This window comes from Thrips palmi, unplaced genomic scaffold (assembly GCF_012932325.1).
Source record: "Thrips palmi isolate BJ-2018 unplaced genomic scaffold, TpBJ-2018v1 HiC_scaffold_5, whole genome shotgun sequence".
Taxonomy (NCBI): domain Eukaryota; kingdom Metazoa; phylum Arthropoda; class Insecta; order Thysanoptera; family Thripidae; genus Thrips; species Thrips palmi.
This window is the reverse complement of record NW_023144632.1, coordinates 7,803,541-7,829,220: the sequence shown is the minus strand read 5'-3', so window position 1 is coordinate 7,829,220 and position 25,680 is coordinate 7,803,541. Positions and strand designations below refer to the sequence as shown.

The following is a 25,680-nucleotide window of genomic DNA, read 5'->3' as shown; positions in this document are numbered from 1 at the left end:
GATGGACCTGTTCTCGAAACAGTTTGCAATCTACTGATGCAGCAGTAATCTCTGCATTGCCTCGGGCAGGGATCACTCAGAGAAAAGCCGCTCAGATTACCATTTGGTGTACTTTCTGGTGCAGGCACCGACGAATGTAGAGGGACATGGCAGGGCAGAGGCCAATCGGATCAAATGTAATGAGGGGGCGAGCCAAACGTCGCTACTCTCTCAATTGTCATTTTTTTTTTTTTGTTTTGTTTTTTTGCGGCTCGCGCCGCGCGCCACCTTCGGCGTTTTAGGCGGTGGCGGCGGCCCGTCAGGGCTAATCTGTGCCAGGTGTAGTCACAAATGCAATTAAAAGCCGTTCGTGTCCAACTTGCAGGGGAAGTGGTTGCTTTCCGCCACGATCTTCCGATAGCAAAAGTTTGCAAGCGGTTTGATGGGTTCCAACAGAGACCCCTCCCCCGCCGCCCCCTCGTTCCGCCTCCGCTCCCTCAAACTACTTCGCGCCTCGGGGCTGAACTACAATCGATTCCAGAATGTGTTTTGGCCGGCTCATTACGGCCCGGGAAGTATGGCCGACTGGTATGGAGCGCCACTGCTAACTTCTTTAGAGTTAAATTGGACTGTGTTGCTGTGGGCCGAGTGGGGCCGAGTGGGGCTGAGCCAGGCCGGGCGGGGGCGACGCGGGGGCGACGCGGGGGCGACGCGGGGGCGACGCGGGGGGCGGCGGTCCCCCGACGCGGCGACGCTGTTAGGGCGCGGAGCGTCCCACCGGCCTTTAAGGCGGCGATGCTTGCTTTTAACGGCGACTTGGAAAAAAAAGGGGGAAAAGTAATTTAGGAATTTGAAAATGAGGCGCAGGAGAAAACGGGCGCCTGTTTGTGTCTCCGCCTTATTCCGTCGGTGAGTGACGCTAAGGTCGACCGGGCCGTGCCGGCCGTGCCGGGCTGACGAGCGAGGTCGCGGCGGTTGCCGCCCTGGCCGCCCTGGCCGCCCTCTCCGAAATCCAGCCGCGGCCGCGCAGGACGAAGGGACGGAGGGTAGCGCCGTTTTTATTGTGCTGTTGCTGGGCACTCAGGAATTCAGCTCTCGGACCGCGTCCCTGGGTACTCGCAGTGTGCTCGCAGGGTAGTGCGAGTGCGTAACCGGGCTAAAATGGAGGGCGGGGAAGTGGCAGGGAAAAGCGAGAGAAGGTGATCGAAAGGGAGAGTAATGTGGCACCGGAGGCGAAATACTCCAGGACTAAGAGCGGTGCCGGAACACAGCGGGGTCAGAACATTTTGGCGGCTGTCCTTCAGCCTGCTTCACTGCGCAGAAAAAATCTTTTGTCTCTCTCTCCTCGTTTTTTTTTTTTTTGGGGGGGGGAGGAATATGATCAAATGCCTTTGTCGCCTCCGCTGGCGCGACAGCGGTATGAACTTTCTGAGCGCGAGAGATTTTCAGACGTCAGGCTGCGGGGCTGCGCGGCGCCTCCGTAGTTCTCCCTCTAGCGCCGCCATGCGCCCCGCCTCTCGAGGGGAGCGGAAATAATTTCCAGGATCACACGTATTCGCGAATACGCCTCGCTCAATAACAAACTTCCTGCGGAAGCAATCAAGGTAGATCGAGATGCAGTGGGTGGCAGTCAGAAAAAGTTACTTCGGCCTAAATTTTCAGTTTTTGATGAAGCAAAATTCGGATTATGTTTTGTCAGCCATAAGAATTTCACCAATGCTAGGAGGATAAGATCCCACCGCAGTAAGCCCTCGGCTGTGTGCAGGGAGGTGCCAACGCCGGGCCGCGAATCGCGAATCCCTGTAAGTGTCAAAGCGCTTTCAGACTCAGTCCGCGGCGCTCCACCGTCAAATGAAGCGCAGTTAATCGCTGCGCACTTAATCGTCGCAGCAACCGCCTCGCCTTTCGTCGTGAAAGAATTTTTCAAGCGCGTGATATACGTGGCGGTGGAGCCTTTATATTACGCGGCGGTGTTGCGTGTGTCCGGCGGTCGGTGTCTCCCACACAGACTCATATCCGAGGCCACCCATCTCTGTAGCCAGCCTTATCGCGGGGGGAGGGCAGGAAGTACCGGACAGCTGCTTTTAGGGGCAAGCTTGGCAAGGCTCTGCCCAGCCAATCTGCAGCGCCGCACGGTGCCGCACCTACTCAAAGGCCGTTGGCCCGAGCGCCAGAGGACGATCCTGCCTTTCGACCCAGCTTTGCTCCGTTCCAACTCAGCTCCGTTCGAATCGTCCACGTAAAAAAAGAATTTGTTGTGACTGTGTGGTTCTGATATGCAAATAGATTTTCGGATAGCTAAAAAAAGTTGTTAGGCGTACTAACAATTCGTTGCCAGAACGAACATTTCGTTCTGACAACGAACTATATCGTCAGGAGTACTAAACATAATAAAAATGAATGTTTGTACTCCTGACGAATTATTTGTCGTGAGAGCAAAGTGTTCGTTCTCACAACCAATTATTAGTACGCCTCACAACTTTTTTTTTGCTATCCCAAAATCAACATACATTTTCGTTGTCACAACAAATTCCTTTTTTCCGTGTCGGGTGCTGCGCTGTCAACGCTGAGCCCCGAGCCCGACTTGCGAGCGGCGCCCGGTCGCCTCCTAACTATTCGCAGCCGGGTGACATGTGCCCGCTGGAATGAGCAAATGCGCCCCGAGTCGTCGCCGGCTGCGCGCTGCGCTGCTGGCTGCGCTGCTGGCGTCGCGGTCGAGTTGGTGGTTTCGGTTTCAGCACCCTCCGGGGACGACGTCGGCGTGGCTGCCTGGCGCTGCCTGGCGCCGCCGCGGCCTTGCGGTGCACAAGTGCACTTGCCGCTCGCGCCCTCGGCCTCGGCCCGGCAGACAGACAAGCCCGGAGTGGCGTGGCGACCGTGGTGGCGCTCCCTGGCTCGAGCACAAGCACACTGTCATCACGACTCGCCGCGGCCGGCCGATCTGGCGAATGCTCACCTCGGGTCAAGGCGGTGGGGGGGCGCAGTGGGGGAGCTGACGCGGGTCGCGTGGGGCGGGGCCACCTCGGGCCACCTCGGGGCACCGCGGGGGGCGTGCAATCGGCCACCTGAAGCAGGCCATGAGAGCCGTGAGCAAGTCCAGCCAGTGGAGGTGCGCATCACGCGCGGCTGTCTCGCAGTGTCCCCGCCCAAATGGCCGAAAGAGGCGGCAAGAATTCTTCCTTTAGTCCCTCGGAAGGCGCGGTAATGCGCGACCGCCCCGCCGCGCGGATCGCCAAGTTGGGGGGGGGGGGACGCGGCGGAGACACAGGGATGCAGGCCAGGCAGGCCAACTTGATGGAAAATAAATTACACTCGATCTCTCTGATCAAACTGGGATGAACGATCGGCCAACTTTTCTCATAAGAATGGCCCAATATACAGGCTGGCGGCTGATATCGGCTCCTCGCGGCAGGGGGTGTGGCCGAGGCCCGGCCGAGGCCGCACGCAAAAAAATAATTCGAGGGCCACCTAAAAAATTAGCACGGGTGCTAAAACTGTTAGCTGTGTAGGCCCAACTAAAATTTTAATCGTAGTGCTAACATTTTAACTCTGTTGCTAATCGCGAACTCCCCAACTAAATCATATTGGCCTCCAGCTACATTATTTAGCACCTGTGCTAATTTTTTAGCTCTGCTGCTCCGAATCCCCACTAAATCGCTTAGCACTGATCTGAAAAATATTTTTTTGCGTGCGAGACAGGAGGTAGCCCAGACCCCCGCCGGTAGCGGGCCGGCCTCAGCCGGACTCTACCCCCTGGTTTCAATCAAAATATTCATGGAGAAGGCGCGCACGACCCGCGGCAAGGAATCCATCAAGAAGCTCGCATCCGCGCCGTAGTGCGACTAGCCCTTGATGCGTTAGTGACGCGTTTTCGCGTCAGCCCATCGGGCCGCCACCCCACTGCCGCCGCTGCCGCTGCGCGACTCCAGCATCTGATTGGGGAGGGTGCCAGCCCGCCAGTCAGCCCGCCAGCCAGCCAGCCAGCCGGCACAAAAGAAGTCGCTCACGACGTTTTTGACGGCCCGCGCGCTGAAAGAGTCTTTCTTGTCCGCCCGCTCTGCATGGCGCTGATACTGATCTAGGGCCCCGTAACGTCAGGAAGAATCTGGCGGGGAATCTGTAAAGGCGCCGTGTGTGTGTGTGTGTGTGTGTGTGTGTGTGTGTGAGAGAGAGAGAGGGGGGGGGGAGCGGAAAGGCGGTGCCCCTTTTCTTCGGCAGAACAGCCCGTCGAAGTCTGGCGAGGCTGGCGAGGCTGGCCACACTGATCGCCCGTCGGGGGGATTACACCTGCTGGAGGATAGCGCTGTGCAGCCGCCGCCCTAAAGCGCCCGGCCTAGCGACTCCGAACAGTGATTGCGTCGCTCTGTCTCTCTCGCACCTCCACTCGAGGCGCCTCGTGAGTGAGAGAGAGAGAGGCAGCACTCCTCGGAATGAGACTGCACAGGAGGCGGCAGTGTAGCTACGGAGCAGTCCGACCTTGCTGCCAGTCTGCCGAAGGTTCAGCGTGGGTGTAATGTTGATGCTCCCCTGGCAGATGCCGTTTTGGCAGGTGCGCTACTGTAAATCCGGGCAAAGTCGGTCGAGCCAGGAGAGGCATGCACTCGTCCGCGCCGCTCGCGGGGCTCGCGGGGCTCGGGAGCTTGGAGCTCGTTTCCGAGGCTGCGAGGCTGAACAGCCCCTGCTTCAGTCGGCGAGAGGAAATCTCCGAGCTCGGTGAAAGACTCCGCGAAGCAGCGGCAACACTCACAAAAAGGAGGAGCTGGATGCAGGTGGTGCGTATTTCTGGTCCATTCTGGCCCGTGCCAGTGCCCATTTGCCGCGCCCGATTTACGGGTCAGGCTGTCGATAGGCAGCTATTCGAACACGGCCTGGCCCCGCCGCGCGGTGGCGCCACCGCGCCTTCGTCCGCACCCTCCTCAACCTCAACATTATCTGGTTTCCGCCGCGGCCGTCTCATCCCGTGGCGCTGGCGGCGGGCGGGCGGCCCGGCGGCGCGGGGCCTCCCCACCATCCGTCTCTCCGACTCTCATATTCCGGGGCCGGCCGGCCGCGTCCGGAGGGATGTCCTTGTTCCCGACGCCCCACAGTGGGCCAGAAGACCGGCGGAGGCGGCCAAAACTCTAGACGCGTTTTGAGCTCCAGAGTCGCTAAAAGGGACTCGAACCGAACGTGTGACCCCATCAATGGATTGCTCTCCGAACGAGGAATCCATTGGTGGGGTCACACGGTCGGTTCGAGTCCTGTTTAGCGACTCTGGAGCTCAAAACGCGTCTAGAGTTTTGGCCGCCTCCACCGGTCTTCTGGCCCACTGTGCGCCCTCCCCACTCAGTTTGAGGGTGTTATCTGGCCGCTCTATGCGGAACGTCGGCGCGGATCCCTCTCGGCGAACTTGGCGGGGCCGAGCCGGGCCGAGCCGGGCCGAGTCGGGCCGTACGAGTGGCGCGGGACAAGCAGGGCGACAAGCAGGGCGCGCATTGAGGAAACTTGAAAACGAATGAGGCGGGCCCGGCCCTATCTGGCCGCGCAGCCACGGCGCGGCCCGCGATGCAGCAGCCAGGCGCAGCGAGGACTGGGCCGCAAGTCCGGGCACGTTTTGCAGTTCTGCAGCCCTTGAATGGGCTTGAATCAGACACGGGAGGCAGCCCTTCGAAGGAGGAAGCCAACAGGCGACGGACTGCGACGCACAGGGCTCCGCGGCGTGGCCGGGATGCAGCAGATCGTCGCGTGGTACCTTGACAGGGGTGCTTAGTACTTCGTGCAGCGCGCGGCGGAGCGGCGGGCTCTGGGAGTTAGCACTGATTCCTCGCGCTACGCGGCTTTAGGAAGGTAGACGGCCCAGGAAGCTGAGGGCGGAGTGGCGCGTTTTGAGCTCCAGAGTCGCTAAATGGGACTCGAGCCGAACGTGTGACCCCACCAATGAATTCCTCGTGCGGAGAGCAATCCATTGGTGGGGTCACACGTTCGATTCGAGTCCCGTTTAGCGACTCTGCAGCTCAAAACGCGTCTGGAGCTTTGGCCGCCTCCACCGGTCTTCGGGCCCACTGTGCGGAGCGATGCGGAGCACTGCGGAGCGACAGCGTTTTGTTTTATTTATCCTTCAAGTTAGTGTCAGGATGCGCGGGCCAGCCGGCATGTGTCGTGCGACGCAAAACGTTTTCCGAAAGAAACGCATTCTCCTTTTCCCTCTTCGGGCCACTCTTTCTTTTCCCTCGGTGACATGTGTGCGGCGCGGTAGTAACGCACTAATGCAGCTTTGAAAGTTTAAGTTTATTGCTGCATAAAACGGACTTGTTGGGGCGGGAATCGGACCAAAGTCGCTGCCAGACCCCGCCGTACGCTCCTCTGGCCCGCCTCCTACCCCTGCACTTCACGGCGTCGTGGGACTTGCACATTTCTGTAAGCAGCTCCCAGGGGCTTAGTGCGCCCTCCCTGCTCGCACCCACACATGCGCACACACACACACACACACACACACACACACGAGGCCCCTTCTCTCCCTCTACATGTCATGGGTATGTCCGAAGCTTCAAATTAACTGAGCGGCTTTGGATTCCCGGCAAGTTGGTGCTATCTCCGCGAGTTTCGCAGCAGCGTGCACCCTGTGTGTCTGTGTGCGAGCGCGCATGTGTGTGTGCGCGCGCGTGCGTGCGTGTATCTGTGTGCGTGTCTTTAGTACTGACGCACGCAAAAGGAACCCTTGACTGCTGCAAAGGGGCGCGCGTCCCATAAAAATGTGGGTCGAGGCGGAGGCTGCATTTATGTCGAAATAAAAAGAGGGCCGGCCTTGCCGCCGCGGTGGTGGCCTCTGTCGTATTAATTAAAGAGGCGACGGCAGGTGGCGGGGCATGCACGGCAGTCGGACGGCCGTCGCGAGCCGTCGCGAGCCGTCGCGAGCCGTCACTCCGCCGCGTGGCCGCGCGGGTCGACAGGTATTGGCGCACTCGGCCGTCTGTCGACGCCCTAGATCGCCACGATCCGGCAGGCGGCGACGGCTATTGGCAGCGTGACACTGTGTGTGTGTGTGTGTGTGTGTGTGTGTGTGTGTGTGTGTGTGTGTGTGTGTGTGTGTGGCATTGCCCAGGCTCGTGTGTTTATTCGCCGAAACGGTCCCGCGTCTCGGCGCTATTACTCACTCATGGGCACTGTGTTGCATGCGAAATGCGCGCCTCTCCACACCGTCTTGCGTTCGCTCACACGCCTCGCCTCGCCTCGCCTGGAGATGTAAATCCCACCCACCTCGCACATTCAGGTAAGCAGCTGTCCCGGGTGAGGGAAGGCCGCCTGGCCTGGCCTGCCTATGGCTGCGCGTTCGGGTCGCCACGCCGCTTATCCACGATCGCGCCGCGCGACAATGTGACACAGTGGACCGGAGGACTGGCCCCGACTGGCCCGGCCGGAAACGGCCCAGTCTTGCGCTCTACGGCCCTCGATCAGAGCCCGAATCAAACCAGAGCGAGAGCCATTTTGCAGAATTCGCTTCCATTGTCGTTGTATTGAATCTGTTGTATTTTGCCTCTAACGAAGCGCTTCTCAACATTCATGAAACGGATAAATTTTCCGTTTGTATCGCACTGGGCTGAAATAAGACCGCTTAAAAATGACTTTGGGCTGAAGAAATGCTCTGGCATGATCGATGGCCTGTTCGACGTCAGTCCGACGGTGTCGTGGTGCGTTTGGCTGGGCGTTTGGCTCTCGTCCCGTTTGAGGCGACCAGGTCCTGCATCTCGCCCTTTGCCTGACAGGCGCGCGAGTCCGAGTGGCTCCGCTGTTGTTCGCGGCCCCGGGGCCCGGCCCGGCCCGGCCCCACCGCCCCACACCGGGCGGCTGGCTTGCCCCTGGCTTGTCGATGCCCCATTTAGAGTGCCTCAGCCGAGTTGACGGATTGTGGGTGGATCTCCGGGCAAGCCTAATGGCAAGCAACAGCGGCAGCGGAGTAGGGCCCGCCGAGCCGAAGCAAGGCAGGGCAAGGCCAGGCAAGGCGGCGGGGCGCGGCAGGGCGGGGCGCGGCAGGGCGGGCGCGGCGCGGCGGCTCGGCTGATCCAATAAACGCGTCTTGACGTAGGGCTACCCACAGCCTGGCCGTGACTAAGCGAGAGCGAGGGCTGAAACCCAAGGAGGGGGCGGGCCCCGGGCGGGGAGGCTGGCGGGAGGGGCACTTCGCAAGTGGGCCGGCGTGCACCCGCCCCAATATGGCAAACACTCCCCCCGAATTGGGTCCATTTGATGCGACTCGCTGAAGTAAAAAGCATGACTGCGACGGGAGGTGGGGGAGGGGGGGGGGTACCGGCCGCATTGTCCGCTCCACATCCGAGGCCGGCGCCACTGCACTGGGTCACTTCCGGCCTGAGAATGTGACCGCCAAAGCGCGCGTGATAGTGAACTGGACCCGCAACTCAGGATGAATTTCGCATAACTTGTGCAGCAAACTTGGGCTATGCAGCGGCGCGCGGGTACCCCGGCAGTGCGAGCCGGACGGGCCCGCCTGTCCGTCCTTCCGTCTTTCGGCCTGGTCGTGGCATTGTCTGCCTGGGCATCTGTCAATAGTTGCCAGTTCCCCTCCCTGGCCGTCTGTTCTCATCAAGTCGTCGGATTGCGGGGCTAGCCCTTTGCCCCCCCCCCCCCCCCAGCTCCTCCGTTCGGCCCCGAACCTTACAAGCGCCGCGGCGACCGCAGCTCTGCGTGCGCTCCCGGAACTACCCGAAGGCATTCCCGGCACTAGCGGCGCTCCCCGCACGAAGGCCGCGCGCGCCTCGGTTGCGGAGTCAGTGGCGAAAAGTTGCCGCCGGATGGTGTCGGCAGTAATTGAGTCGCCCCCTCCTCTCTTTTCCTATCTTTCTTCTTCTTTTTTTTTTTGTTTTTGCCAACTTTACTGCTCGCTCGCCGCCTCACCGCGGCGCACACCTCACTCAAAATAAAAATTCAACAGTTGTTTTCTGGCGCGCGCTGGCGGCCCAGCTGCGGCGAGGGAGGCCTGCCTGGCAGTGCCTGGCAGGGGGCTGCTGGCGTCGTTGGCCCGGCGATGGCGGATCCTGGAGGAGGAAACTGTATCGGGGCAGTTCCGACGACGACGTGGAGGGCGGGGTGGAGAGTCTGGACCACACAAAGGAGGCCCTCCGATTCGTCCCCGGATAAAGCGGCCCGCTTGTCTCGTTAGCGTGGCGTCGCAGGGCGGCGCGGCGCGGCCAGGTTCGATCCTCGTTCGGCTCGCAAAGTGGCGGGCTTTGTGCCCTGTTTATGTCGCTGTGCCCGGTGCTGCCGCGCTGCCGGTGCGCCCCGCGATTGAACGTCAGTGTTGGCGGCGCCGTTCGATCCCAACGAACGACCCGGCGCTCTCTCTCCGCCCCGGGCACGCCGCCCTGGCTCGGCCCCGGCCCCGCGCATGGATGGGAAACATGCGCTGGCAACAGCGTCGTTCCGGTGGTTTAAGGTTGCGCGGCGCCGTCGGCAGCATGGCGGCAGCATGACGGCAAGGCCCTTTACCGCTAGTTGCGGCCCTTGCGGCCCTTGCGGCCCTTGCGGCCGGCCCTTGATTCTTGATTCGCGGCGCCGTGTCGCCGTGACGGTCTCTAGGGCCGCCGGTTTTAAGGCCCATCGACCGGCACGCCGGGCTGACGCGCTGTTTATCCTTGGAGACGGCCTCGGCCTCCTTGACGGCGTACTCGCAGCAACACCGCGAGGCGAGGCAAAGCGCGCATCGGGATGGCCCATAAGACGGCGGCGTCAAGGTGCTCGGTGTGTGGCACACTGTGTGCCTCTGGCCTCGTCCTCTTCGACGGTCCTTTCATTTGGCTCGAACCGATCCCATCGGACTCCCTCCTCGCGGGGCAGTCCGTTGGCTGTGCCATGTGCTCGATTTGAGTTTATCGTGAGAACCGTGGGTCCAGCGTCGTTCGTGTCCGCTCGAACTGGCCTTCTGGCCGACTGCGCCACTCGCCGCGGACCCTTGCCGCGCACCGCGCACAGCGGCGGCAGAACGGATGGGGCGGGATGGAACTCCCCCGTACCGCTGCGGCCCGAGCGGCCAGAGCGGCCCGTCGCAGACCGCCACCGCAGCCACAGGCGGCCCCGGCAAACTGATTCTCCGTCGCTCTGTCTCTGTCGCACCCACGGGGCGTGGCGTGGGGCCCGTAGGGGTGCGACAGAGACAGAGCGACGGAACGACTCACTGGGCGGCTCATTGCTCGCGCGGCCGGACAATGTTGCAGCGAACGGCCGGGCGGCCGGAGGCGTCCTCGATCAACCGTGAACGGCCAACCGCAGCGCCGTGGCCGCGCCGCCGCCCAGTGTGTGTCCGCAGACACGCGGCGACCAGCTCATAAAGGTCGCAAGTGACGGGCTTAGCCGCCCCACCGCGCCCCTTCCCACTTTTAAATGGATTTTTGTTTTCCGAGCTCTCCCGGTCCTGGCCCGAGGCGATGCCACGGCGGTGGCTGGTTGCAGCTCTAGTACAGTGGGCCGCCATATTGCGGCGCGTGCATCCGCGCTCCTCCTTTCCTTGACTTACCCTCACTCCCCCCCCCCTTTTCCCTCGGCACGCCGTCACGCGTCTAATTAAAGGAACGGCGCCGTAAATGGCTGCAGCCTGCAAGGCCGCCGGGGCCTGCAGGGCCTGCAGGGCGGCCAGGACGTGGTGCACGCCGGACACGCCTCTGTAAAATACGGGCCAGCACAATGCGGGGGATGCCTTCCAAGGGTGCAGTTTGAATAATTGGCCCTGTAATGTGCACTGCAATCGACAGGGGGCGATTTACGTGACTTTTAGTGCCCCCCTTTTCTTGCTGGCAGTACGAACAACATTTTTGATGGCCCTTTTTGGTCTCTCTCGGTAAACTCTTGCCACGCAAACAGGCTCCTTGAACCGAGAACTTATCACAAGCGACGTGAAAAACCAGGACCACTGTGTATTTGGGTCCAGAGAATCCGTTCTGGTCGACACAGATATGGACTCTTTTGAGCTCTGCAGTCCTGATAGTCAAATAGCACTCGAATCAAACGCACGTGAGAGCGTCAAACCGATTCCTTCCGTTTGACGGTTCTGTGCCGCCATGTGTCCGCAGTCCCACCATTGGAGGACTGAAAGCTGCAAACGTGCCCGGAGCCCTGTCAGCGTGCTGGCTGGTGCTGGCTGCCGCTGGCTGTTGATCGGCACCCGTCCCGTCCCCCCCCCCCCCCCCCCCCCCCCCCCGGTCCGTCGCGCCTGTCTCACCTCCTGCCGCCGCTCCTCGCGCTGCCCGTCCATCAAATCGCTTTATTTATTGTCGCCGGGAAATGGACCGCGCGCCACTAATAGGATGACACTGATAAATAATGACTGGCGCGTTGTTGTTTTTTTTGTTTTTGTTGTTTTTTTGTCTTTGTTACTCGCGGCCCGGGGGTACCGGCTTGGCAGTGGCGTGACGCGGCCTGACCGCGAGCGGCTCCCTTAATTCATCCCGCGCGACGGCCGGCTTACGAGAGAAGGCCGAAGGGGGGCTGATTGCCTCCAGCCGGCCACGTTCTCAAATTTTAATTACAATGGCCGATTAATTCAAGCCCTTCGTTTAATAGACGCGGCGCGTGCATTTATTGAAACAAAGGCGAGTGAATTAAGCGGCGCGTTTGTCGGGCCGAAAGCCGCGCCGCGACGCGGCAACACAAATCACCCCCTCCCCTTTTTACGTCGTTTGACGAGCCGAAAGGCCCGAAAGGCCCGAAGGGGGTCGCGGACTCCCAGACGGTCTTTGTTTTTCTTTTCGCCGAGGAGGGAAGCAAGGGGCTCTACTTGGCGGGCGCGGCTCGCGGAGTCGCGGGGTGCTTGTTCCTGCCCGGCAGGCCTGCTGGGCCGGCCCGCCGGGCCCGGGCGCCAAGGAGAGGAAAAAGGGGCCGCAGTCTCTCCCATGAGAGTATGCCGCACGTGTGTGTGTGTGTGTGTGTCTGTGTGTGTGTTTGAATGCAGTCGCGCGTGTGTGTAGGTGTAGTTGCGTGCGTCTGTCGCACTCCTCCCCTCCCTCCCCCCCCCTCTCTCTCTCTCTCTCTCTCTCTCTCTCTCTCTCTCTCTCTCCTTTCTCCACAGGGTACACTCTATACAGGTCCAACTCGGTGTCCAACATGATGTCCCCCCCCCCGGTCACCAGTTTTTATGATGTACACCGCACAGCGACCCCGCCACGCACTCGTTGGCCCGCACAGCACTTGAATCATAACGGCCCTGTGTGGCCGCACGGCCGCATGGCCGCAACAAAAGTGCAATAAAATCAATGGCAGAACGGGGCGATGCGATGTGTTTAAAAGAGGCAAAAAAAATGATGTGCGCCTGCCGGCTATCCATTCGGTCCGCTTTGCCGGCCTCTGCGTCGGTCTGCCGCTCGGCCCGCCGGATCGAAACTCGCAACAACAATAGTGTTGGCCGGCCATTACCGCCGAGTAATGAGCGAAATGCGCGCCGCGCTGATTGGAACAACCTACAGTCGTAAATCGCGGCGGGCCGTTCCCGAAGAACGACCGCGCCTTTTTCACCGAATGGGAAAAAACATGGTGATTTGTCAGGTTTGCGCGAACATAAGCGCGAACCTCGTTTGGGTGTGTGTGAGTGAGTGTTGGAACCAGCTGCTTGACGAACTGAACCTCATATGTGGCGTCTTTGTGTTGCAGACAAGCCGGTGTGCGTGGAGGGCCAGAAGCGCGTCTACGGCGTGGCGCGCCAGGAGCGGGCCGAGGTCCTGTGCCAGGTAAAGTGCCTGCTGTTTCCAATCGTAGTTTCGTGTTTGTTTTCCGTTTTATTCTCTTTCATTTTGTCATTTTCTTCGTCTCTCGTCGAGCGACGAGAGATCAACTTTTCCGTCCCGGTCTTTATTTCCTTGGCGGAATACCTAATGACAGGAGGGAGCGAAGTTGGCGGGCTTTTGTTTCGATGTGCGAGTAGCTGGCCGTCCCGGCCAGGCTGCCACGCCAGGCTGCCACAGCCCACAGCCTGTGGGGTAGCCTGTCCCGCAAGACACCCGAGTCGAGCGGGCTGGCCTATCGCCGTGAGCGCGGGCGCTACGGCCAGGCCAACGGCCAGGCCCCGAGGACCCCGGCGCGGTCCGCACTCATTGTGCAACTGGCGCGCAACCGACACACTGGAGAACTGGAGCGCGCCGGGCCCGGCCAAGTTGGGTATCTTCTGATGGTGTTGCACGCGGTGTTGCAGGTGGCCGCCTACCCGCCGGCCGAGTCCTTCCGCTGGTCCTTCAACAACACCGCCGAGACGCAGGACGTGCCGCCGGCGCGCTACAGCACGGCGCCCACGCACGTCCCGGGCCGCGGCAGCGCCACGCACTCGGGCTCCACGCTCAGCTACACGCCCGCCACCGAGCTGGACTACGGCACCGTCATGTGCTGGGCCACCAACCGCGCCGGCAGCCAGGCAGAGCCCTGCGTCTTCCACATCATCGCCGCCGGTGAGGCTTCATAGCGCCAACACACACACACACACACACACACACACACTCGGGCGCGCAAATGGGACGCGGTTGTGATTACGGTGGCGCTGCGGGGAGAAAGAATGAAAGGGAAGAGTGAAGGCAGTGGTGTGCCTGTGTCTCTGGCCGCCTCTGGCTGTTGTGTCATTCGGAGCCACTGATTCGTTGATAACTCTTGACGGATGTGGCGTGAACCACTGATTCCACACCACGCAGACAGACAGACAGACAGACAGACAGACAGACAGACTGACTGACTGACAGACAGCTCTCAGTCGGTCACCATTCCACTCTCGCAGACGGACGGACGGACGAACCGACAGTCACGACGTATTTCCATTTTGCCGTCCGTGTCCCGATTCTGTCCGAGAGCAACTTTTCCGCATGCGGCGTTCGCGTGGTCGTTTTGGTCGGTGTGGCGGCACGTGGTGGGCGGGGTGGCGCGCCGCGGCCAGGTATCGCTTTCAGGTGGGAAGAGCGCATCAAACCGGCACAAAACACGAGGGACGAGGGATGCTTGCCGTGTAGAGGGGCTGCTACACGGCCAACCGCCCGCGGGGACGTCCCGGGACCGTGTCGTGTACTGTCTCCTGCACGGGGAGTCCCATCGGGGATGACTTGAGGAAAATAAATTGGCTCGAGTTCAGCTGTGATCCGCGGCGCGGGCCAGACCACACGACGCACTCGGAGTGCCGCGGGGCCGTGCCGTGGCGTGCCGTGCCGTGCCAGGCCGGGCCGCCATGCGCGAGGCTCGTCGATGGCGTCCAGCGGGCACGTCGGTGGGGAGGGGCGTCCGCCATTGGCTGACGTGTGTGTGCTGAGACGTTTTCGGATAAACAGCAGCAGGGGTCGAAAGGGTTCTTGATACGGTGCGGAGATGTGTATCCGTCGTTTTCTCACACTCTGGGTTTTGTTCTCGTCGTGTGGCGATCCCCGTCCGCTCCTCTAAACACACTTGCATACTCGCACAACCGCCTCCCTTCACTTTCACTCACCTCTCGTGTTCACCTACTCATATGGAGGGGGCGCGGCAGTGCTCCTTGGCCTCGACCAGACTCCTGCTCGATCTCCTCGAAGGTTCCCCTCGCAGCCTGCAACTAGTCAGCAACTACCATGACGAGTGTTGTGGCGGAGGAGACGCCCTTGCCGCTGGGCCCTCGACGCACGCGCACACACACGTGCCCAGACTTGCACACACAGGAGCAGTTGTGGGAACTAGTTCCTCTCCCTGACCGCGCCCCGCGCCCCTCCCTTCCCTGACGGTGTGGTTGCGTTGCAGGCAAGCCGGACACGCCCTTCAACTGCACGCTGCTGAACCAGACGTCGTCCGCGCTGGGCGTGGAGTGCGTGGCGGGCTTCGACGGCGGCCAGCCGCAGCGCTTCGAGCTGGAGGTGTACGAGGCCGCGTCGCACCGCCTGCTGGCCAACGTGTCCTCGGACCTGGCCGGCTTCACGGTGACGGGGCTGGCCCCCGGTCTGGTGCTGCGCATGCTGGTGTTCGGGACCAACAGCAAGGGCCGCTCCGAGCCCGCCAAGCTGGAGGGCTTTACGCTCAAGAGCGCCGAGAAGCAGACTGGTACGTATAGAGTGTCTGAAACTGAAGGAACCCTTGGCGCCGTACTTTCCGTCGACTGAACGAACTCGCAGTAGAGACTAACCAGCCGCTGCCACGCGACGCGCCGCGACGCGCTGCTGTTCCACCGAACTAATCCCTCTCGTCTCGTCGTGTTGTAGAAGAGAATCTGCTGTCCTTGCTAGGCCCGCCCGAGTTGACGCTGACGCCGGTGCTGGGCGGCGTGCTGGGCGTGGCGGCCGTGGCCGTGCTGGGCGCGCTGCTGGTGGCGCTCGTGGTCAAGCTGCGCGCCGGCTGCGCGCGCCCGCTGGGGCTGGCCCTGGGCGGCGGCCACGGCGGCCACGGCGGCCTCGGCGCGGCCGCGCGGCCCGCCCAGCTGCCCCTCAAGGACAAGGCCGCCCTGCCGCTGCGGGACGACGCCGACGACCTGCCGCCCTACTCCGACAAGGACGACCGCAACCCGGACCTCATCCCCTGCAACAAGGGTGAGTCGGCGAAAGCGCCAAGCCTCACTAGCGTAACTTTATTTTGCACGTAGCGGCCACACCGCTGAGTCGTGACGCGGCAGTGACGCGGAAGTGACGCAGTGGGGACGCGATCGCGACGCGGCCATGACGTGCCTTGTGTGTCGCCGGGCTAAGTGCGCGCCGGCACGCGACCCGCGGAAGGACGCCTGGATTTATAGCAAACAATAATAATGAGGGTTTCGGGGCGATCGGACTTCGGGCCGCCTCGGATTGCGTGCGCCTTCGATTTGCAGTGCCGCAGCGACACGAGCCGCGCACGCCACCACGTGTGTGTGTGTGTGTGTGTGTGTGTGTGTGTGTCTGTGTGTGTGTGTCCGTGTCTGCCTGGGCGAAGCGGCGCCCACGACACCCACACGCAGGGGCATATATGGATTTACTGGAATGCCAGCACCTCCTAAATCAACGCAGCTTGCCAGAGTTGAGGAGGAGGTGAGGGCGGGCCCGCCATGCCCGCCATGCCCGTGCGCGCACGAAAAACCGCACGGGACCGACAGTGACAAATGAAGGAGACTCTTGGAATGAACGGGCGGGGCCTCGCACCTAGAGAGAGAGAGAGGGGGGGAGGGGAGGAGACGGAAATGGGGGGATTTGCACTTTTCAATTTTCCACGCGTGCGTGACTGCCGCTCGAAGTAGTGCGTCGAACTACTGGTAGCGACGCGGCTTTCGCGGGCGCCATCCATTTCCCTGTTTTGGCGCCGCACCTTTCCTTGACGACGCCACAATCAGTCAAACAATGATCGATAAGGCCAAATCAGCTAATAAGTCGATCCATCACGCCGTGCCGGTATCAATCACACGTGTTGCCGGGCCGTGCCGAGCCGTGCCGTGCCGAGCCGTCGCGGACGGTCGTCGCTCCACTTCGCTGGGGAGTCGGTTGTCGGTTGCGCTGCGCGCGGTTGCGCGTTCCCTTGGATGGATCGGGACGAACGCACTCCTAAAATCGAAAAGCGCATTTTCCGCTTTCGCACGGGGCACTCTTGTTTGCTCGGGAGGCCGAAAATTCATAGTGAAATGCGTCACAGGACGGAACCATCTCATCAGTTGTTCTTAGACTGGCCAAGTTGTACTTTATTTTTTCTTTCCCTGTGAGCACGTGCCGTTGCCGTCCGGATGGCGTGTAGTGTAATGAGACATAGTCGTTTTCGCCGTCGTCGGCGTCGGCGTCCGCGCCGAAAATGAAAACATTTCGATAACAGGGTGCTGAGTGCTGACGCTGCTCTGCGACAGCGCCCCGATGTAATTCTTTTCTTTGGTAGGAAGGCGAATAATGTCGAAATTACGGTCCCGGCGAGCACGGCAGCACGGGCCCGGCGGGCGTCGGCCGTGGAGCCGTGCAGATGTTGCAGTCACTGCCTTTCACTCACTCCGGGCACAACAGGAAATCTGCGAAGGCCGCGGGGGCCGTGTCTATGGCGACAGGGCTCTCTGCGCTCGTTCGTTCGGAGTCCACGTCGCAGGCCCGGCCCGGCCCGGCCGGGGGGCGGAGGGCGGCTGGCCGGCAGCGGAGCGGGCGGGGGCGGGGAGGGGGCGGGGAGGGGGCGGTCCCATCGAAGGCCCCAAGGACCTCGGCGCCCCCAAGCCCAAGGCGCTGCTGGCGGTCTCACCACCGCCCGTCACCGGGCCAACCTTTTTAAATTGCGTCCTTAAGACTCTGAATCGCGTATAATTAGGTATTTAATAGGATTCGCAAATCTCGCCCCTCCCCTTTTTGGGCAGTCAGTATTATTTTTGTTTCGGATCGGGCCGTTGGAACGCTGGGCCTCGCTGTGCAAATCCAAGAGGGGCGCGGGGGCGGGGCGCTGTGGGCTTAAGGATTACCTGGCCCGGCCCCGCCCCGCGAGGATTCTCCTATTTCTATCTTCACCAGCGCCGCTGAGCCCGCCGGAGTCAGGCCGTATAGAGTCGCACCGAAATACACACACACATTCACACTCCACACATACACACATAGTATCTCTCTCTCTCTCTCTCTCTCTCTCTCTCTCTCTCTCTCTCTCTACACACACACACACACTCTCTCGCGCGCGCGCGCGCGCGCCACTACCTGGTACAACGGTGTCATACGTCACCAGTCACCAGTCAGACAATGGCTGCAAATAAATAAAAAATGAACCCTACGACTCCTCCCTCCATTCGGAGTTCGAGCCGTAAAGGGTCGGTACGTTGTCACGGGCCTGGTGCTCCCGTAGTCCCCCGCACCGGGGCATCCAACAAGTTCATCGGGCCAGATTGCCACGTTTCCCAAGCAGTACCGGCCCCCTTCCCACTCGGCGAGCCACTGCTGGTACAACGGAGTCATACGCCACCCTTCCCAGTCGGACGGTGACCGACCGTCGAAAGGTTGTATATATACCTCACGGAGTAAGAGGAGTTACCACCGCGAGGGAAGCGCCCGTCGACGCAAAATGGCGAAGTCGGAATGTGGTCCGAAAATTGTGGACACAGCGGGTGTCGATCCCCGGATCACCAGGTCGGGATCGGACGCCCCTACGCATTCAGCCACCGCGGCTCGTCGATGGGTCGGTAAGGCGGTGGGTATGAAGCCAGGCTTGATTCGCTCAATGTTTCTCACAGTGGGGAGGCAGACGCTCTGTCTCGCTGCAGGCCGCGCCCCGCCGCGCCCCTGTCACGCATGTCGCTATAAAAGCGCCACGTAATGAAATAGAAGCAGCGTAGCCCGGCCTCGACGCCATCTCGGTCCTCGGTCTCCACGGCGCGCGGGGTTTTTGAACCGCACCGCGCATTCACGCCCCAGAGTTATCATTGGCGAATTTATGAAGTCGGCGGCGGGGGATGATTGGAATGCGAGCGAGGGGAGGGGCGGGGAGGCCTGGCGGCATTGTACGCGCAGATTGGACCAAGGTATTGTGGGGGGGGGGCAGGGCCGCATAATCCTCTCGGTTTTACACCGCCGTTTTCATTATTACCCATAAGAACTCGGGAGGCGCCGGGACGGCCGGGACGCGCCAACAACGGCGTAGTCGCGCGCGCCCGCTACGTCGCAGTAAAAAAAAATGTGTAGGCGCGAGGCGGCCAGCCCTGCCAGTCCTGCCCGCACCGGCGTGGGGATCAGCATAAATGTTGTCTTGGACGAACCGGATTACAGCCCGCGAGGCCAGCACTGCCAGTCCGGCCTGCCGCAGTGGCGCTGTGCGGCCGCTGACCGGAGCGGCAGGAGAGGGGAGGGGGGGGGGGAGCGCCCTGCGGGTAGGCAGCGCCGCCACTGCCGTGTCGGGCGGGCGGGCCTACCCTCGCGAACGCAGGCGCCAAGCGCCAAGCCGGCAGGCGCGCCGATCCTTTCTGTCCTTCCTTCCCCTTCGTTTTCCGTTCTTTCTTCACCCATTCTACCTTTTGCCCATTCTACCATTCTTTCTTTTTCCATTTTGTCTTCTCCCATTCTATCCTTTCTTTCCTCGCCTTCAGTTCCCTTAATTTTTGTTTTCTCTTTTTGGCCCTTGTTTTGTCTCCCTGTGCTCTCTCTCTCTCTCTCTCTCTCTCTCTCTCTCTCTCTCTCTCTCTCTCTCTCTCTCTCTCTCTCTCTCTCTCTCTCTCCCCAATTGATTCTTATTATCCTTCTTGCCTCCATTTTGCTCTTTTTCTCTTTCCTTTGCCATTCTCCTGTTCCCGCCACAGCTATTACGATAGGAAGGCCCGGCTGCATTCTCGTCGGCCGGAAGTGTGCAGTTTTGAGTAGTGGTGCGGCTGCCCTGCCAGCCTCGCCGGGGCGGCGCTCTCTCAATTACGCCCCTCGCCGCGCCGCGGGCCGCGGGGGCGAGAGCGAGATGGGGTTGAAGCGAGTGCGTCGCGGGAACAGCCTGGGAACAGCCTGGGAACAGCGCAACTCCGCGCCATATTTTATCTGGTCCATAAAGCAACCAACAGCCACCGTGGCGAGGCCGTGCTGCCGCGCACTGCCGCGGCGAGGCCACTAGTTGGGACTGTAATAGCCACATACAGCTTGCACGCAGGCTTGTTGGTGGTCGGCCCGGTGCGGTGCGGAGCTGCGGCCGGAGGTCTTTGTCCTAGATGATGCACTCTGCGGCGCTGCCCGGTGCTGCCCGGCCCGGTGCTGCCCCCTGCCCCCAGCGCCCCGGGGCCAGGGCCTCCCGGCCTCTCAAACTCCCATCGAAGCAGCGAGGCAGCGAAGCAGCACGGAAAGTTGAGGCCACGCCGTTTCTCAGCCGCGTCTTCGGCACCGCCCCCTCGCCAACCCCCGCGCCCCGCCCATCGGCCGCGACTTAGCGAGGTGTGAAAGTGCTATATAAATACATGAGGCCGCCATCAAACTGGGGTCAGCGGTCAGCCGGACGAGCGCCCGCTGGCGTCGCAGGGTCTACATCGTTTGTCCGACCTGCCGAAATTTGTCCGACCTCCTTTTCCCTTAAATTTTTGTCCGACCGACGTTTGTTCGATCACTTTTCAGGAAAGAGGGAGGGGGAGAGTAGAAATATCCCACGACGTCAGTGACAGATTGGTCGTCAGGATGGACAAAGGGGGCGGCCACGGTGCACATCGTTTGTCCGACCTTTGTACGACCTGTCCAAATTTCACTTGCCCGTGAATCGGCTGAAAATTTTGTCCGACCTCCGTTTTGTCCGACCCACTTACACCGCCGCGCGGTCAGGCTGCAGCTAGAGAGCAACTCAGCGGCGCTCAATTGATCTAAACACCCGCGGCTCACTCTCTATGTCAATCAAGACTGGATGCAGGACAATCCAAAGACATTTTAACACAAAATGTATTCAGAGTAACAGAAGTAAAATGAACACTATAAAGAAAATTTCAGCGAAAGAGGGCACCCCGGCAAACCCGGCCCCTTCCCCGCTGGCTTGGTGGACCAGTGGTTCCCCCATCTCATCACAGGAGCAACCTCAGAGTTAAACCGCAGTGGCCCCGTCATTGGTCACGTCATCTGTGATGTGGAGGAGTCCTCTCATAGTAGGCCAGGCTGCCACCTTTCGCAGTAGTCGGGTTTCGATCCCCGGCCCCCTTCCCACTCAGGGGCCATGCTACTGGTACTCAGGAGTCTGCGTCACCCTGCCCAGCAGCGGAACCACTGGGCTATGAGAGGCACACTGGACGCCGGCCGATTTTGTATACTTGAACTGCCTTCTTGCGATGCAAGCTTGGTCAAAATATTCTTTGAGGTGCTGGGTATCGAACCCCGGACCCCGCAGTCGGGACCCGACGCCTCTGCTCTCTCGGCCACCACGGCCCATAGGTGGCGATGTGCGAAGGGGAGCATTTGAAGCCGCTGGTCCGAACCGTATAGTCAGACAAAAAGAGCGGGAAGCTGGTATCCGATCGCTCGACCCGAGAGTAGAATACAGATAGCTCGACACGTTCGGCCATCGTGGCTCTCCCGGAGAGGCGAGTAGCGCAACGGGTCCAAACCGCATCGGGAAAGCCACGCCCAAAATGTAAAGTATTGCTGAGAGTCGAACCCAAGCCCCTGAAGTTGCGGGTCAACGCCTCTGCGCTCTCGGCCACCACGGTCCATGGGTGATATTGTGCTAAGAGGAGCCTTTGAAGCCGCTGGTCCGAACCGTCTAGTCAGACAAAAGGAGCGGAAAGCTGGTATCCGATCGCTCGACCCGAGAGTAGAATAATACAGACAGCTCGACACGTTCGGCCATCGCGGCTCTCCGGGAGAGCCGAGTGGCGCAACGGGTCCAAACCGAAACGGGAAAGCCACGCCCAAAATGTAAAGAATGGCTGGGAGTCGAACCCTAGCCCCTGGAGTTGCGGGTCGACGCCTTTGCGCTCTCGTCCACCACGGCTCGTGAGTAACGGGGTGCGAAGAGGAGCTTCTGAAGCCGCTGGTCCGAACCGTAGTCAGACAAAAAGAGCGGGGAGCTGATATCCGATCGCTCGATCCGAGTATAGGATAGGTTGCAGACATTTCTACACGTTCGGCCACCGCGGCTCACCGGGTGAGACGAGTGGCGCAACGGATCCAAACCGCATCGGGAAAGCCACTCCTAAAATGTAAAGAATTGCTGGGAGCCGAACCCTAGCCCCGAGCGATCGAATACTAGCTTCCCGCTCTTTTTGTCTGACTACGAATACGGTTTGGACCAGCAGTTTTTCCCATTCTCCCCTTTTTTCCCTTCAACGCTTCACCCAATTTTGCCTTTTGGTGGCCCCTGAGCTCTGTACTCTCTGCTCCCTTCTGCGGTCTCGGGTTCTCTCCCTCACTCCTCCCCCCCAAAAATTTATTTTTGCCCCACGTTTTTCCCCCCCACGCAAAAAGGGGGCGGTTCAAGTGTGCATTTTAAGGGGCCCGGCGTCCAGTGCGGGGCCCTCCCCAATTAGCCCAGTGGTTCCCCCTGCGGGCCGGGGTGGCGAGACCCCGAGATCGGTTGCATCCCCGAGTGGGAAGGGGGCCGGGAATCGCGAACCCGCCCCAAAACGGGCCGAAAAAGGTGGCGGGGCCGGCCGCACGCTGCCGCGCACTCCGCGCAGCCACATTTGGGGACGAAAAACCAATACAGCTTCCCACGCGGTTTAATTGGGGGTTTGGGCCCTGTGCGTGCGGCTGGGGGAGGCCCTGGTGCACCAGCCGCGGGGAAGCCGGGCCGGTTCGCCGGGGGCCCCTTTCGCCTCTAAATTTTCATCGTAAGAGTTGAGGGTACGTTGTTACTCTAAAATTACATTCGTTTTCAGTCCGTCTTCGGATTGCCCTGCACCCCCACCCCCTTGATTGCCCGTAGACTAGTGAGGTGGGTGTTTAAAAGATAATTTGAGGCCGCCATTGGTCAGCGGTCGGGACAAAGCGCCGGGTCGCACTCTCGGCCGCACACGCCGCTGCAGTTTGCAGTGTTGCGCGTCCCGAGATGAGCTTGGCAGCGTCGTCACGAAAATGTCGCTTGTCGCCCCGCTCTGGGCGTGCGGCCTCGTCGCTGCGGGCCCCTCGCGCCGTTCTTACCTACTTGACCTGCAATAAATAAGGGATACAGCAGCCCGCTGCGCTGCAAACTACTACAAGACGAGGCAAGACAAATACCATTCGCTGAAGCGCTGGGAGCGGGCGGCGCGGGGCGGCGCGGGGCGGCGAGACCGCGAGGACGTCGTGTGACGGCGCAGGACGGCGCCGGATGGTGCTGGATGCCATGTTTGTCTTGACTTGGTGTTCCCGGCCGGGCCGGCCTCGCGGTCCCCGCCTGCCCCGGCCATTGACTGCAGCGGGCTTCTTTTTGGTGGGAGAGACGCCGGGGCGGCCGAGAGTCGTCCTTGACTGTGTACCATCCACGAAACACAGGGGCAAAGGGCCCGGCAGGCTCGGCAGGGCCGGCAGGGCCGGCAGGGCAGCCCCTGGGACTTATCCAAGGGCCAGATAGAGTGGGCCGCCGCCTTTGCCTTTCAAATTGCTCCGGGTTTAGACCCGCCGCGCACCTGCCCGCCCCGCCCCGCCGCCAGTTGTCCCTGATCGCACCGCACCAACCAATGGCTGCCCCGCCCCGCCCGCCCTGCCGGATTACTGCGACACATCCAGGCTGGATAGACAGACTGCCCCGGAGCCAGGCCGTGGCCCGGGCCGCCTCTCAAGGCGAGGCGCCCTGAGGCAGCCGCGCCGGAAAGCTCCGGACCCGCTTCCGGAACACGGCTTGGCTCGGCTCGGCACGGGTGCAGGTGGATGGAAGTGCGGCACCCGGTGGCCCGGTGGCTCGGTACACAGGCCGAGGATATCCCTTGTTTGCGGATTCATTGCCCTCCATTCACGCGAGCGGCGGGGCGGCGGGGCGGCGGGGCGGCGGGACGGCCCTGAAAAGGCACAAGGCTGATTAGACGGCAGCAGGCGGTGCGGCGCGGTGCGGTGCGGCGGGCAACCCCTTACCGGCTGGCTGCTGGGGTGGAGGAGGCCTCACCATGCTACGCCGTGCTTCGCCGTGCCTCGCTGTGCCTCGCTGTGCCTCGCTGTGCCCCGCGTTGCGAGGCGCGACGGCGCCGCTCGCCTCGCCGGATGGAAGGTGTGAATAGTTATCCCCGCCTGGCCGCGCCCCGCTCCACCGATGCCGAACAGCTGAGCGGTTCGTGGCCGTCTCTCACGCACCCCCGCGGGACGCTCCGTGAGTGCGACGGAGACAGAGCGACGAAAAGGCTCTTCGAAATCTGCCTGCTGCGAGGCCGTGTCCTCGCGGCCCGAAGAACCGAACCATCTTGGCTGTCGTAACCCGCGGCGCGAGACTCTCATCGCTGCCTCCTCGGGAGGCTCTCGCGCTCGGAGAAGCAATGATCAATCTAATGAGATTGACGTTTGACTGCGTCGTCGTGGCCAAATGTGTCGCATCCATACGGTGTATATGCAGTGACGAGGGGTTGTGTAGGAGGGTGGTTGGACTTCGTATCCCCCCCCCCACACACACACACACTGCGGACGCTGGGGACACACTGCCATGGGGCGATGTGACCACGTTATGCATACCGTTCGCGGAGCGTAGTTATGAAAACTGTTTACACTGCAAACACCAAAGCCTGCTGTGCTACCGATGGTGCAAGCTACTAAATAGCTCGCTGCTGGCCTGGCTGCCCCGAGGCTGCTGTCCGCCGCCCACCCCGCGCCAGGGTCCACACAGTGGGCCGGCTGGGCAACGAAGCCAGCCTCGCAAGAGAGATAGTCGACGGTGATATTGGGCGCGCATGCAGCAAGCTGCCTCTTACTCTCACTTTGTGACACTGTTTACGCCCTTCCGTGGGGGGCACCTTGTTCGCACAGGTTTATGCTGCCAACGCCTTGAAGGTACAGCAGTAATACAGCTTCTTCGATCGTCCCAGGGTGGGGGGGGGGGAGGGAGGGGATGAAGAACTCAGCTGAGGCAAGTCTATCCCTGGCCGTAAAAAAATGGGCAAGCCGATTCGGAGGAGGGGGCGGGCGGGGATGTAAGTGCAGGGATGTGACCGCGGCGGGGATGGCCGTTGAGTGGCCTTGCTCTGCCCGCACCCTGCAACATGTTGTACTAAACCGACGTCTGGTCTGTTTCAGATTCGGACTACCAGCTGGGCACGCCCGGCCAGAAGACGCTGACCCCGGACAACGGTGTGCTGGGCGGCCACCACGGCGTGGTGCACGCCACGCTGCGCAACGGCGACGTCTTCAGCAAGCAGGACAACCGGGAGGCGGAGCGGGAGCGCTACATCGGCAGACAGGTGAGCCAGGCACGGCCAGGCACGGCCAGGCACGCGTCCTGCCAGGACACCCGTTTCCAGGACAGGGGTGCCCAGTCCGTCGTTTCGTCCTGGAAACGGGTGCCTTTGGCCACGTTTGTCACCCGGCTCCAGGACGGCGTCGTTTCCAGGACCAAACTGGTTCAACTTCGCCTCCCCCGTCCTGGAAACGGGTGTCCTGGTACGTAAAGGATGCGTCGGTCCTCTTTCAGGACCGACTCACGCGCGCGCGCGCGCTTTCAGGACAGTCTTAGCGTGTGCCGCCGTGTGCCGCGAGCTGTTTGGCGTGGGCTTCCCGACGCGCAGACGCGCTGGGCGTCGCGCTGTCCGACGCAGCGCCGCGCCGCCGCCGCGCCGCCCCGGGCCGCGTAACATTACCCCGCGTTGCTCTTAACTACCTCGCGCCAAGTCTCTCTTGCCCCGGAACACAACATGGCAGGGCGCGGCGCGGCGCGCTGCTGCTCTTAGCCGTTCCCCGACCTCGCCCGACCTCGCCCGACCTCGCCCCAACGTCGGGCCTGCGCCCCGCGCGCATCCGAGCGTGGTAACCTTTCTTGGTCTGCCACCGGCTGTTCGGACCCTTGGCCGCTCCGCCAGCCCCGCCCCGACGCGCCTCGCCTCCAGAACGAGCTGCTCGAGTTCATCCACACCTTGCCACAACGCCACTGTTGCTTCCCAGGCGGTCGCCTCCTGCGCCTCTACGAGAAACACCTCTAAATCCGCGGCAGTATACCTCTAAAATATAAACATCGGAATCCCATCCACGCAATATCCGTCAGATGCATAGGTGATTACGTTGTTTAGGGTTATACTGCCTTCCATTCTCGTCTGCTCGGATCTAGAGGTGTTTCTCGTAGAGGCACAGAAGGCGCTATCTAGTATTATGTAAAATATCGTTACAGTTTCGGGAGGTGCGGTGCAGATGTTTGTGCAACATTGGTGCCCTTACCTTGGATCCCTTAGAACTCGAGCCTCGTTTTGAAGGGCAATCCTAG

General features: G+C 61.4%; 1 protein-coding gene across 1 annotated transcript in view; it reads left to right on the top strand.

Annotated features, from left to right (window-relative positions):
* LOC117650827 (nephrin-like) overlaps positions 1-25,680 on the top strand; it is a 221,227-nt gene extending 195,547 nt beyond the window's left edge. The window contains exons 12-18 of the mRNA XM_034394430.1: positions 12,610-12,686; positions 13,148-13,397; positions 14,698-14,994; positions 15,153-15,226; positions 15,380-15,476; positions 24,504-24,667; positions 25,588-25,680. Of these exons, the coding sequence (XP_034250321.1) occupies positions 12,610-12,686; positions 13,148-13,397; positions 14,698-14,994; positions 15,153-15,226; positions 15,380-15,476; positions 24,504-24,667; positions 25,588-25,680 (1,052 nt within the window). The remainder of the gene's footprint in view (positions 1-12,609; positions 12,687-13,147; positions 13,398-14,697; positions 14,995-15,152; positions 15,227-15,379; positions 15,477-24,503; positions 24,668-25,587) is intronic.